The sequence below is a fragment of the Molothrus aeneus genome, chromosome 22 (genome assembly GCF_037042795.1).
Source record: "Molothrus aeneus isolate 106 chromosome 22, BPBGC_Maene_1.0, whole genome shotgun sequence".
NCBI lineage: Eukaryota > Metazoa > Chordata > Aves > Passeriformes > Icteridae > Molothrus > Molothrus aeneus.
This window is the reverse complement of record NC_089667.1, coordinates 5,959,125-5,969,943: the sequence shown is the minus strand read 5'-3', so window position 1 is coordinate 5,969,943 and position 10,819 is coordinate 5,959,125. Positions and strand designations below refer to the sequence as shown.

General features: G+C 66.6%; 2 protein-coding genes across 3 annotated transcripts; both read right to left on the bottom strand.

Moving 5' to 3' along the window:
- Positions 1-1,847: 1,847 nt before the first annotated feature.
- C1QTNF5 (C1q and TNF related 5) lies at positions 1,848-4,823 on the bottom strand. 2 transcript variants are annotated; one of them, XM_066564523.1, is made up of 3 exons: positions 4,736-4,823; positions 3,115-3,343; positions 1,848-2,605 (listed from the first exon to the last, which is right to left on the bottom strand). In XM_066564523.1, exons 2-3 carry the CDS (start codon positions 3,326-3,328, stop codon positions 2,088-2,090), a joined length of 732 nt encoding a protein of 243 aa, XP_066420620.1. In that variant the 5' UTR covers positions 3,329-3,343; positions 4,736-4,823; the 3' UTR covers positions 1,848-2,087. The 2 variants fall into 2 exon arrangements, with proteins under 2 accessions (XP_066420620.1, XP_066420619.1); XM_066564522.1 differs by having other exon boundaries at positions 4,704-4,804.
- A 1,502-nt stretch (positions 4,824-6,325) lies between these two features.
- On the bottom strand, positions 6,326-10,534 carry MFRP (membrane frizzled-related protein). Its single transcript, XM_066564554.1, has 13 exons — positions 10,481-10,534; positions 10,269-10,380; positions 9,851-9,979; positions 9,399-9,560; positions 9,078-9,321; positions 8,873-9,003; positions 8,618-8,743; positions 8,259-8,335; positions 7,975-8,123; positions 7,674-7,804; positions 7,147-7,281; positions 6,908-7,035; positions 6,326-6,803 (listed from the first exon to the last, which is right to left on the bottom strand). Exons 1-13 carry the CDS (start codon positions 10,532-10,534, stop codon positions 6,579-6,581), a joined length of 1,803 nt encoding a protein of 600 aa, XP_066420651.1. The 3' UTR covers positions 6,326-6,578.
- Between the last annotated feature and the right edge of the window lie 285 nt (positions 10,535-10,819).

The window sequence follows — 10,819 nt, the reverse complement described above, 5'->3', positions numbered from 1 at the left end:
CCCCTGCCATTCCCAGGTTAAGGGGCTCCTTACCAGCTCAGCAGTCCTGAAGATGCCTGAGAGTGTTCCCTGCACCTCGGCAGCGATTAGGCCTCTGAACCTGGGCCATAACCAAACTTTTGGGTGGAGCAGGAGCCATCCTGCTGCTGCCAGGAGCCACCAGGCCACCCTTCACCACTGGGGCGTTCCCATGTGCAGCTGTAGGGTCTCAGACACGATCCTATGGATCTCTTTAATCTCTGGTGCCTGCTGACCTCCTCAGGTGACCTTGGACTGCCAAGGACACGAGTGCTGCTCTGCAAAGAGGTGCTGACGTTTATTTTTGTTCCTAAAAACCCACAAAGCAACCACAAAAACCTCAAAAGAAACAAAACGATCCAACTGCTGCCTCTGTAAGCTGCACTCAGCACCTGAGGCCTCAGCCTGGCTCTTATATAGGCTCCTCTCTTAGCCTGGCTGAGGGCTGCTGGCCCCTCCCTAGCCTGGGCTCTGCTGGGATGGGGTCTCCAAGCTCTCCTAACTCGGGGAAGCTGGCAGAGCTCATCAAAAGCACCTGGAGCTTACTAGGAGCTTGTCAAAGTCTCCTGTGGCTTCCTTTTCCTTTTCCTCATCCTCATCCTCATCCTCCCTAGGCAGCAGCAGACACCCTCACATTCTCACAGGGGGTCCCCCTGACCCCAGACTAAGTGTCCACACAGCCAAGAGCATCCCAAAGGCAGCAGAGCCCAGGAACTGCTGTGGCTGCCTGTGCTGAGCCTTCTTCCCCACACGGTGACAGGGACCAGGGAATGCTCCCAGCCCCCACCCACCTCGTCCAGAGAATTCCCTTTCCTCCTCCCAGAATAGCCATCGATCTGCTCTGCGGCGTTGTTTGCCCCCCGAGCAGCTCTGCTTGCAGAAAAAGCCATCTCCAGCCCAAACAGAGACTTCTGCTGCAACCCGGCCCCGGGGCTGCCCTGCAGCAGAGTCCCCCTGCCCCCCAAAAGGGACACCCAGCGCCTCCACAGGTCCCCACGGGCCGGGGGTGGCCCGGGCAGGCTGCAGTGATGTGCCCGTGGTCCTCAGTGCCAGGGTGGGGGTGCCTTTGGGGTGGCACGGGGCGGCACACGGTGTCCCCACGGCCGGTGCCAGCTGCTGCAGCCCCTGGTGAGCAGGGACACGGGGTTTGCCCATCCTGACGGGCACAGCTGCCCTCCTGGGGGTCCGTCCGGCACACACGGGGGACAATGGGGGATCCGGGGCAGGGCAGGGGTGGCTGTCCGGCTGTGTTCCCGGTTCCTGGGCTGGGAAGGGCCGGTCCCAGCTGGCGCCCTACAGCCGGGCAGGGCAGCGTCCCAAGCCCATTAAGGGGTTCGGCCGCTGGCCAAGAGCCCCCTCCCCGGCTGGTCCCCTCAGGGACCTATTTTGGGCAAGGAATGAGGAAGCTCTTCATTCCCCTGCTAAAAATAGCGACCTTTCCCAGCGGCGGGTCACCGCTTTCGCACTGGGGCGGGGGGCGGGCGCGGGGGGCTCCGCCAGCCCCGTTCGGGGACCGAGGGCCACCCCCGGAGCCGTGGCTCTGCTCGCCCCGGGCAATCCGCTCCCCCCGGGGTGGCCCTGACAGCATGGGGACCCTCGATCGGCCGGGACTCGGTCCTCGGGGGGACCCCGGCGGTGCTCCCGAGCCTCGGGAGGTGCCGGGGGCGGTCACAGCGCTGCGCTCGCCACTCAAGGACGCCGATGCCACCATCTAGCGGCTCTCGCTGGCCCTGCGGGGACATCCCGACACGGTGGCCCAGGCCCGGAGCCCCCGGGCAGGGCTGCGGAGCCCCCTCCGCCCTCGGGGCGCAGCAGGCAGGCGGCACACGCGGAGCTGAGCAGCGCTTTATTGAGGGGAGGGATGGGGCAGCACCCCCGGGCCGGGCCCCCGGCCGCTCAGCCCGGCTTGCCCTGCCCTGGGGGTGCCCGAAATAACAGCGAGCTCTGCCCCAGCGCTGCTCCAGGGGTGTTCCGCCATCCCCGCCCTGGCACAGGGAGCGTTCCTGCGCCCCGAGCAGGGCAGGGGTCCCGCTCTCCGGGAAGGGCCGAACCCGCAGCCGAGGGTGAGCTCAGGCGAACACGGCGGAGTTTTGCCAGTAGGAGTAGACGAGGAAGCCGGTGAAGGTGCTGTCCGTCTTGACGCTGGCGTAGAAGCCGATGTAGTCCCCCACGCCCACCTGCACCCACACCTCGTCCTCGGGCTCCAGGCGGACCAGGGTGCCCCCTGAGAGCGAGGCGGGCTTGGGCCAGTTGCCGTAGTACTGGAAGAAGGAGGCGATGGAGTGGCCGTTCTTGATGATGTCGAACTGCAGGCTGGTGCGGTACACGGTGGCGTGCACGGCGAAGTAATAGAGGCCGGGCACCTCGCAGGTGAACTTGCCCGTGGCCGGGTCGTAGTGGCCCTGCTCGTTGATGAGCACCACGTCGAAGAGGATGGGCTGGTCGGCCAGGGGAGGGCTGCGGGACTCGGAGCGCTTGGCGCTGAAGGCGGAGCGAGGAGCAACGGCGCACTCGCCCTGAGCTCCCTTCTCACCGTGCAGCCCGTCCACGCCGGGGCTGCCCACCTCCCCGCGGGGACCCGGCACTCCTGGGGCAGGCAGAGGGGGACAGGGTCACCTCGGAGTCACCAGCACAGCTCCTCCACCCCTCCTGCCCAGTCCCAATTACAGCAATTCCCTGCCACAGCAGGGCACCGCATGGGGGAGCAGCACGAGCGGGGAGGGCTGGGTGCGTTGATTAACTCAGCATCAACAAATCGTTGGAGAAACTCTCACAGGTTGGGGGAAAGCCCAGCCCAGGAGCCAGGTCAGGGATGATGGTGGTCCCTCCTAAAGCAGGGCTGGGAGAGAGGGGTGGCATTGGGGATGGGGACAATGCAGCTTCCCCAGTGACAAGGAGCTGCTGGTTTTACAGAACACGGGGGCACCACAGGCAGGGCCAAGGGGTGGTGGTGGCATGGCAGGGGCGCTTCTGCAGGGTTCATTCTCCGTTTGGCAATTTGTGCCAGCATGCAGCACTTACTCCCTGGCATGGGGTGTTCCCCACGGGCAGGGAATGGCAAATCCCCCTCCCCAGATGGGATCTCTCCTTTCTTACCAGGAGGGCCCATGTCACCCTTCTCCCCTGGCATGCCCATGGCTCCATCCCGGCCGTCTCGTCCGTCTCTGCCTGGCAAACCCTGCCCCCCGTGCAGGCCCGGGGTCCCTGGGATGCCCGGCTGCCCTGAGCACAGCCCAGGGATCTTGTTGTCTTCGATCTGCAAGGACCTGCTGATGAGCCCGAGGAGGAAGAGGAGGAAGAGCTGCTTCATCTTGTCCTGGAGGGGCTAGAGGAGGGCAGAGAAGGATCACAGCTCTGGGGACCACAGCGAGGAGGGTTGGGACTGCTTGGCAGGGAATGTGGGGGGTCAGCAGGGGACATTTCCCCCCTTTTTCCCCATTACCTTTTGGGCTGCTCCCTTCAGCGAGGCCCCAGTGCTGCCTGCACCTGCCACAGCATCCCCATGGCCCATGTCCCACCACAGCATCCCCACGGCCTGTGTGCCACCACAGCCTCCCCATGGCCCAAGTCCCACCACAGCATCCCCATAGCCCGTGTGCCACCACAGCATCCCCATGGCCTGTGTGCCACCACAGCATCCCCACATGTGCCACCACAGCATCCCCACGGCCTGTGTGCCACCACAGCATCCCCATGGCCCATGTCCCACCACAGCATCCCCACATGTGCCACCACAGCATCCCCATGGCCTGTGTGCCACCACAGCATCCCCATGGCCCGTGTGCCACCACAGCCTCCCCATGGCCCAAGTCCCACCACAGCATCCCCGTGGCCCGTGTGCCACCACAGCATCCCCACATGTGCCACCACAGCATCCCCACGGCCTGTGTGCCACCACAGCATCCCCATGGCCCAAGTCCCACCACAGCATCCCCATAGCCCGTGTGCCACCACAGCATCCCCATGGCCTGTGTGCCACCACAGCATCCCCATGGCCCATGTGCCACCACAGCATCCCCACATGTGCCACCACAGCCACCCCATGGCCCCCATGTGCCACCACAGCATCCCCATGGCCCATGTGTCACCACAGCCTCCTGCAGCCCCGAGGCAGCTCAGGACATGTGTGGGGTGTGGATTTAGGGCCAGGGCTGTGGCAGCGCCTTTGCGTGTGTGGCTGGGGGCTCTTTGGGGTGGGCACTGCCCCATCATGCCCAGCTATGGGGCAACGGGCAGGGGGATTTATGGCTGGCATCTGGAGAGCTGTGAGCGTGCCTGGGGCGGGGTTGTTGTCTCTAGGGGGGGGGTGTGTGGTGGGGCGGCAGCTCGGGGAACGCGGGGCCGTGTCTGGCCCTGCCCTTGGCACCATCCCGGCTGCCGGCGGCTCTGCTCCACCCCCGGCCGGCTGCAGCATCCCCGGGACCACCCTCCTACCGGGACCACCCCCCTGCCCGGGCTGCCCCCAGCCCTTCCCACAGCAGCACGACGAGGGCTGAGCCCCAGGGCCAGAGCTGGCCCCATCCCCGTGGCCTTGACCCAGAAAAGCTGCTCTCTTCCCCCTCCACGACGGCAACAAAGAGGAAAAGGAGGAGAAAAGGAGGAGAAAAGTGTCTCTCCTCCGCCCAGGCGCCGGAGGCAGGAAGGCAGGGAGTCCCAGCTGCCCCCGGCTGGGTGTCCCCACTCACTGTGATCCCGCGGCTCCAGTCCAGGACCTCACCTCGCTGCTCACCGCTGTGGAAGGGCTGAGGCTCTTCCTGGCCACTTGGCTCTGACGAAGGCCCTAAGAGAGGCAGCCTCTCCACCCCCCCCTCCTCCCCACGTCTCTCCTCCCAAACTCCAAAGGAAATCAAGGGCCTTGGGAGCCAAAAGCTACAAGACAAGGGGAAAAAGAAAAATAATCCCGTGATGTCGGAAGTGCTGTAAGCAGGGGGAAGGGAGAGCGCTGCAAACAGCCCGGCTGAGGGAGAGGAGGCACAGGCTGGGCACCACCTCAGCTGGACACGGCTGGGCAGCCGGGTGGAGGGGGGCAAAACAAGGAAAACAGGCAGCAGAGGGAAAGGAAATAAGATAAAAGCTGAAGGGGGGAAATCCAGCGAGGCAGAGAGAGATGGAGTGGCAGAAAGAAGAGGGAGCTCTCAGGGTGTGAGGGTGCCCTGACTGGCAGCAAAGCTGAGGCCAAGGCATGGCAGAACACACCATACCCGGCAGTGCCAGCCCTGGGAGCACGCAGGGGAAGCTGCAGGATCCATCTGGGCAGTCCCAGCACGTTGGGCTGAGCGTGCAGAGCAGGTGGAAGGGCAGGCAGAGCCGTCTGTGCCCGTGCCAGGAGGCAGGGCCGGCCCCAGGGACCGCCGAGCGCGCGGCGAAGCTTTCGAGGCACTCCCAGCCTGCCTTTAACTCGTTCCAGCGCCGGGTGCGTCCAAGGGACACGGTCACACGCTGGCCACAGGGGCGGGCCTGCGGCTGGGGACGTCCCTGTGCCCAGCAGCAGCTGGGACATGCAGGGAGAGAAGGAGCTGGGTGGGCTCAAACCCCCCGGGCTGGGTGGGAGTGCCAGGTCCGTGCTGGGCACAGGGGCAGAGCGGTACTGGCACAAGTGGGTCCTGAGCCCGGCGACCCCAGCCAGGCTGGGGATTTCTCCACGTGCTCAGGGCAGTGGGAAACACGATGGCATTGCTGGCTCTCTCCTCCCCGTGCCAGAGCCTGCAGTGGAGCTGGGGACGTTGCCAAGTGCTCCTTCCATGCCTGGACACCCACGGGCAGGCTGGCTGGTGGCAGGGAGCCACCTCTCTCCTCTCCCCCAAGGTGTGAAGGGATTGTTGTTTTTGGCCAGCTGGACACTGGTTTGTGGCCATGGGTGTTGCCAGGCTTGTGGCCACCAGGGTGGCCTTCAGCCAGCACAGCCAGCACAGCCAGCAAGGCCACCACTCTTGATGGCACAGGATCCCCTCCCTGCACCATGGGGCCACCAAGTGGACCCCTCTGAGGCCCATCCATCTCCCTGGGACCCTGCAAGCCCCCAGCCCAGTGAGGGCACAGCCAGCTGCCCACTGTCCCCTGCAGTGTCCCCTGTGCCCCTCCATCCCTGCTCAGATCCCCCACCCCATCCCTGGCTTCCCTCCCTCCAGCCATTCCTCAGTTTCCCCAGGATCTGGCAGCACCCACACACAGACCCCAAATGAGTCACCTGCTGCTTTGGGTTTGTCAGCTGCTCACGCTGTTTTATTCTGCTGGCTTTGGGGCTGTGGGACACGGGCAGCCCTGGGCTCCTGTCCCTGCAGCCTGGCTCACCTCTGCCCAGCCTTGCTCCGTTTGGGGAACATTAACCCTTTCCCTCCTGCCCCTCCAGCACAAGCCTTTCCCTGTGGGATATGATAGGGAGATGGAGCTGTGGGCAAGCCTGTGGCATCCAGGCACCAAGCCAAGCACTGGGCACAGGGGCTGACCCCAGAGCAGCTGAGGGGTCACCCAACAGCTGGGTATTTACTCAGGAAGAGCACAGGAGGGACATTTGGGGTGGGGAGGGTGGCTTCAGCCCCTGCTGCTCTCCTCCGGCCGGTTCAGGGCTGGAAGCACTCCACGGGGTCGCTGGAGTCGGGCAGGATGTTGCAGTTGATGGGCCAGAGGATGCCGAGGAGGCCGAGGGACTGCTGGCAGCGCAGCTCCGCCGCCAGGCACACGGCGCGGCAGGGCTGCAGCACGCCCCCGTCTGGGGTGCACTTGGGCACGAAGAGGCTGCAGATGAGCAGGCGGAGGTGCTGATAACACGCCAGCTCCATCAGCGTCTGCGGGACAGCGGGGACAGCGGTGTGAGGCCGGCGCACCAGGTGAGGGCAGCTCTCACACCTGCGGAGCGCGGCAGTGTGGGGACAGCCCCCGGCCAGCTCACCTGGTAGTCCTGCAGCACCTCGGCGGCTCCCTCCTGGTCCGGGATGGCCAGCCAGATGTTGGGGAAGGAGGTGGCGTTGTAGCCCAGCCCCAGGCACATCTCCACCTCCACGGGCTCGCAGACAGACCCTGCCGCAGGGAGAGGGGTTGTGCCAGCGGCAGGGCTGCCCACCGGCTGTGCCAGCTGGGCTCAGGGCGGGCTGGGTGCTGAGCGGGGCACCCAGGGGTGCTGGCACTCACCGAAGGCCGGGTAGGACACCCCGGTGCAGTTCAGCTCGTCGGTGCCATCGGGGCAGTCGTGCCAGCCGTCACACACAGACTCCAGCGCCCGGCACTCGCCATTCCCACAGGAAAACTCTGCGGGGCTGCAGGTCTCTGCAAGGGGAGAGGGCAGGGCAGGGCTGGGAGCCACTGTGCTCCCATGCTGACCACCCCTGTCTTGCTCACTGGCCAGGGGATCTGGCAGATCCAGCGTAGGGAGATTCCAAATTCCCTGGGGTATTTGGGGGCAGCCCTGGGGTCATGGATCACACCTCTGTGCAGGTGAGCCCTTCCAGGTGCCAACCCCACTGCTGTGATGTTATAGGATAAACCAGGTGAGAAACAAGGTGAGAAGGGGCCCTGGGGGCCCTTTGCTCCAAGCAGGGCCAGCTGTGGAACGAGAGCTGTTTTTCCCAGGTTTTTATCCAGCCTGGCCTTGAAGCCCCCCAAAGATGGAGGTGGCACCACCCACCCTGAGCAGCCTCTGCCCCCACTTGGCTACCTACTCTCTGTGGCATTGCGGGCTTGGTAGGTGGCAAAGAACCCCTCATCTGCAACTCCCTCGTCTGCCACAAAGAGCACGGTCATGACGTGCCGCGAGGAGGTCAGGGCGGGTGGCAGCTGGTGGCCACAGAACCTGCGAGGTCATGGGACAAGAGATGGGCTCAGGGGGCTGACCAGCACCTCCCCAGCCCCTGCCTTCCGGCGGCTCCTCCCCACCAGCCAGCCCCGTGCCTCAGTTTCCCCGGGTGAGGCACTGCCCCAGTGTCACCAGGGTGGCACAGCAGGACTGGGGGTGTCGGGTACCTGCCCATGAGGCTGGCAGTGCCCGTGCCCGCGCTGTCGTGCACCTCCACGAAGTCGAAGCTGCAGTCCTCGTGCGACTCCAGGCTGAAGTTGTGGAAGTGCAGGTCGATGACGTGGCCCAGGGGCACCGAGATCTGCCAGAGGCACAGCTGCGGGGCGGGGGGGCAGCCGGCAACACCCGTGAAGCTGGGCAGGGGCACCCCCAGCTCTCCCTGGGGCCGGGGCTGCCTTCCTCCCTGCCCAGCCTCACCCTCACCGCGCTCCCACAGCGCCCCTTCTCTCACCTGCTGGTGTGGGTATGGCTGCGGGTGGTTCGGGGTGGACAAGTGCCCCTCCAAGGCCGTCAGCGGCCCCCCACATTCTGGAGGGACACACGCACACACACAAAGAGATTTCCCCCTGCCCCTCTCCCTTCCTTCCATCTCCCTCTCCCACCCATCCCTGGTGCCGCGGGGGCCGGGGGCTGTGGGTGGGGGTCTGGAGGCTGCGGGTGGGGGGCTGGGGGCTGTGGGTGGGGGTCTGGGGGTGGCGGGTGGGGGTCTGGGAGCTGCGGATGGGGGTCTGGGAGCTGTGGGTGGGGGGGGGTCTGGGAGCTGTGGGTGGGGGGGTCTAGGGGCTGCGGGTGGGGGTCTGTCCCTCTCACCTTTGTGTTTCAGGCTGCAGTTGGCCTCGTCGCTCCCGTCCGTGCAGTCGTGGAAGCCGTCGCACACGAAGCCCAGCTGGAGGCAGAGCCCCCGGTCGCACAGGTGCTCGTCCCAGGCGCAGCTCTCTGCACGCAGCACAGACACCCTCGCTGGAGGGGGGGTTCCGCCGGGCACCCTCCCCTCCCTGTGCTGGCTCTCCCCATTCCCTGCCAGCAGGGAGGGACCCTGGCAGTGCCCTGGGCCGGGGCACTCACTCTCTGCAGGGAGCACGGCTCGGTAGCGGGCGCTGAAGCCCTGGGCGCCCACGCTGCTGTCAGACACGAAGGTGACCCGCAGGCGGTTCGAGTTGGAGTTGAAGGTCGGGGGGGGCACGTTGCCACAAAACCTGGGGGCACAGCAAGGGCTGGCACCGCTCTCTGCCCCCACACTGCGACGCTCCACAGGTGTGAGGAGCCCTACCTGGTCGGGCTCCCCCGGGCTGGGGCAGGGGCAGTGCCAGCGGTGCCCTGCTCTTCGTAGAGCTCCAGGCGGTCGAAGAGGCAGGAGGCCGTGCCCTCCACGCTGAACGTCTCCATCCTCAGCTGGATGGCGAGGCCGGCGCCCACCTCGATGTGCCAGATGCAGAGGGCGTTGGGGGGGTAGGGGCCGGGGTAGTTGGGGGAGCTGAAGGAGCCCTCGGGGCCGCGCAGGGTCCCTCCGCAGGCTGAACGAGGCAACAGCGTGGGCATGAGCTGGAGCAGGGCAGCCCCACCCCAAAACGCTGCCCCGCTCGGCTCTTACCCGGTGCTGCGGTGCGGGCCGTGGGCAGCCGGCTCTCGGTTGGGGTGGCAGCGGTTTTGGGGGCCGGGGGGTCCCTTCGGATGGGTGCTGTGGCGGTGGTGGCAGTGCCACGGGCGGGCAGGGCCGTGGCTGGGGCACCAGGTGGGTGTGGGGACGTCAGCTCTGTGGCCAGGGAAGAGCGGGGATTGCTCAGCCCCAGCGGGGAGGGAGGGACGGCTGCGGTGCAGGGAAGGGGCTCAGGAAGCCCTCCCAGTGCTGTGCTGCCACCCTACCCACAGGTGTGCAGCTGCCCGGGCATCTCACACCGATGGGACACATCCCGGGGACACGGAGATCCCACCCTCTCCCCACAGCGGGCAGACCCGGGGCGTGCTCTGGGTGCCCCTCTCCCCCTCTGAGCCGGTTCTGTGTCCCCCACCCCAGCCAGAGCCACCTCCCGGCTCGGCACTCACGGTGGATGACGATGCCGAGCAGGAGGGCGATGAGGAAGAGCAGGATGGTGCTCATCAGAGCCACGCAGAGCCAGGTGAACTTGCAGTCGGCGCGGTACCTCCAGCCCACCTGTGCCCAGAGCTGCTGGCCTGGAGGCGAGAACAGCGGGCAGAGCACTGCTAAACCATTCCCCACCTCCCTGCAGGGCTGGCTCAGCCCTCGCTGGGCACGTCCCCGCGGTGCCGATATGTCCCCAAATAGCCCCAGCACCCTACTCCTGCAGCCCCATGGGCCGGGGCTGTGTACAAACCCCCAGGCTGGTACCGAGGGTGGCTCAGCCCTCGCTGGGCACGTCCCCGATGTGTCCCCAAGCAGCCCCAGAGCCCCGCTCCTGCAGCCCCATGGGCAGGGGCCGTGTACAAACCCCCAGGCTGGTACCGAGGCCGTCCCGGCGCCGTGCGGGGCCGGTCCCATCCTTGTCTGGCGGGTGCTCCGCGCTCGGTGCCGCCCGGGGCTCCTCGCCCTCAAAAACGGGGTTGCAGAATTCGGTCTGTGGGACAGCGAGAGCGGGTGGCACCCTGGGGACCCGCCGGGAGACACGAGCGGGGACACGAGGGGACCATCAGCGGCACCCACACCCCCAGCCCTACCTTGCTGCCGTCCAGAGCCTCGGGGCAAAGCGTGATTTCGGTGAAGTCTTTCATGGCAGCGGGCGGTTCCTGGAGCAGCCTGGCTAAAATCCTGCCCAGCGCCCTGTGCCCCCCAGCCCCACCGCCCGCTCCTCCCCAGCTGTCCCCATGGGCTCCGGGGCGGCGTGGGGGCCCCTGCTCCACGCTGTGGGGCGGGGAGGTGGCAGTGCCAGCTCTACAGGTGGCAGCCCAGCGCCGGAGCCCACCCGAGGAGGTGGCAGTGCCAGCTCTACAGGCGGCAGCCCAGCGCCGGAGCCCACCCGAGGGCCATGCCCGCCGTGCCGGGAGTGCGGGGAGCCC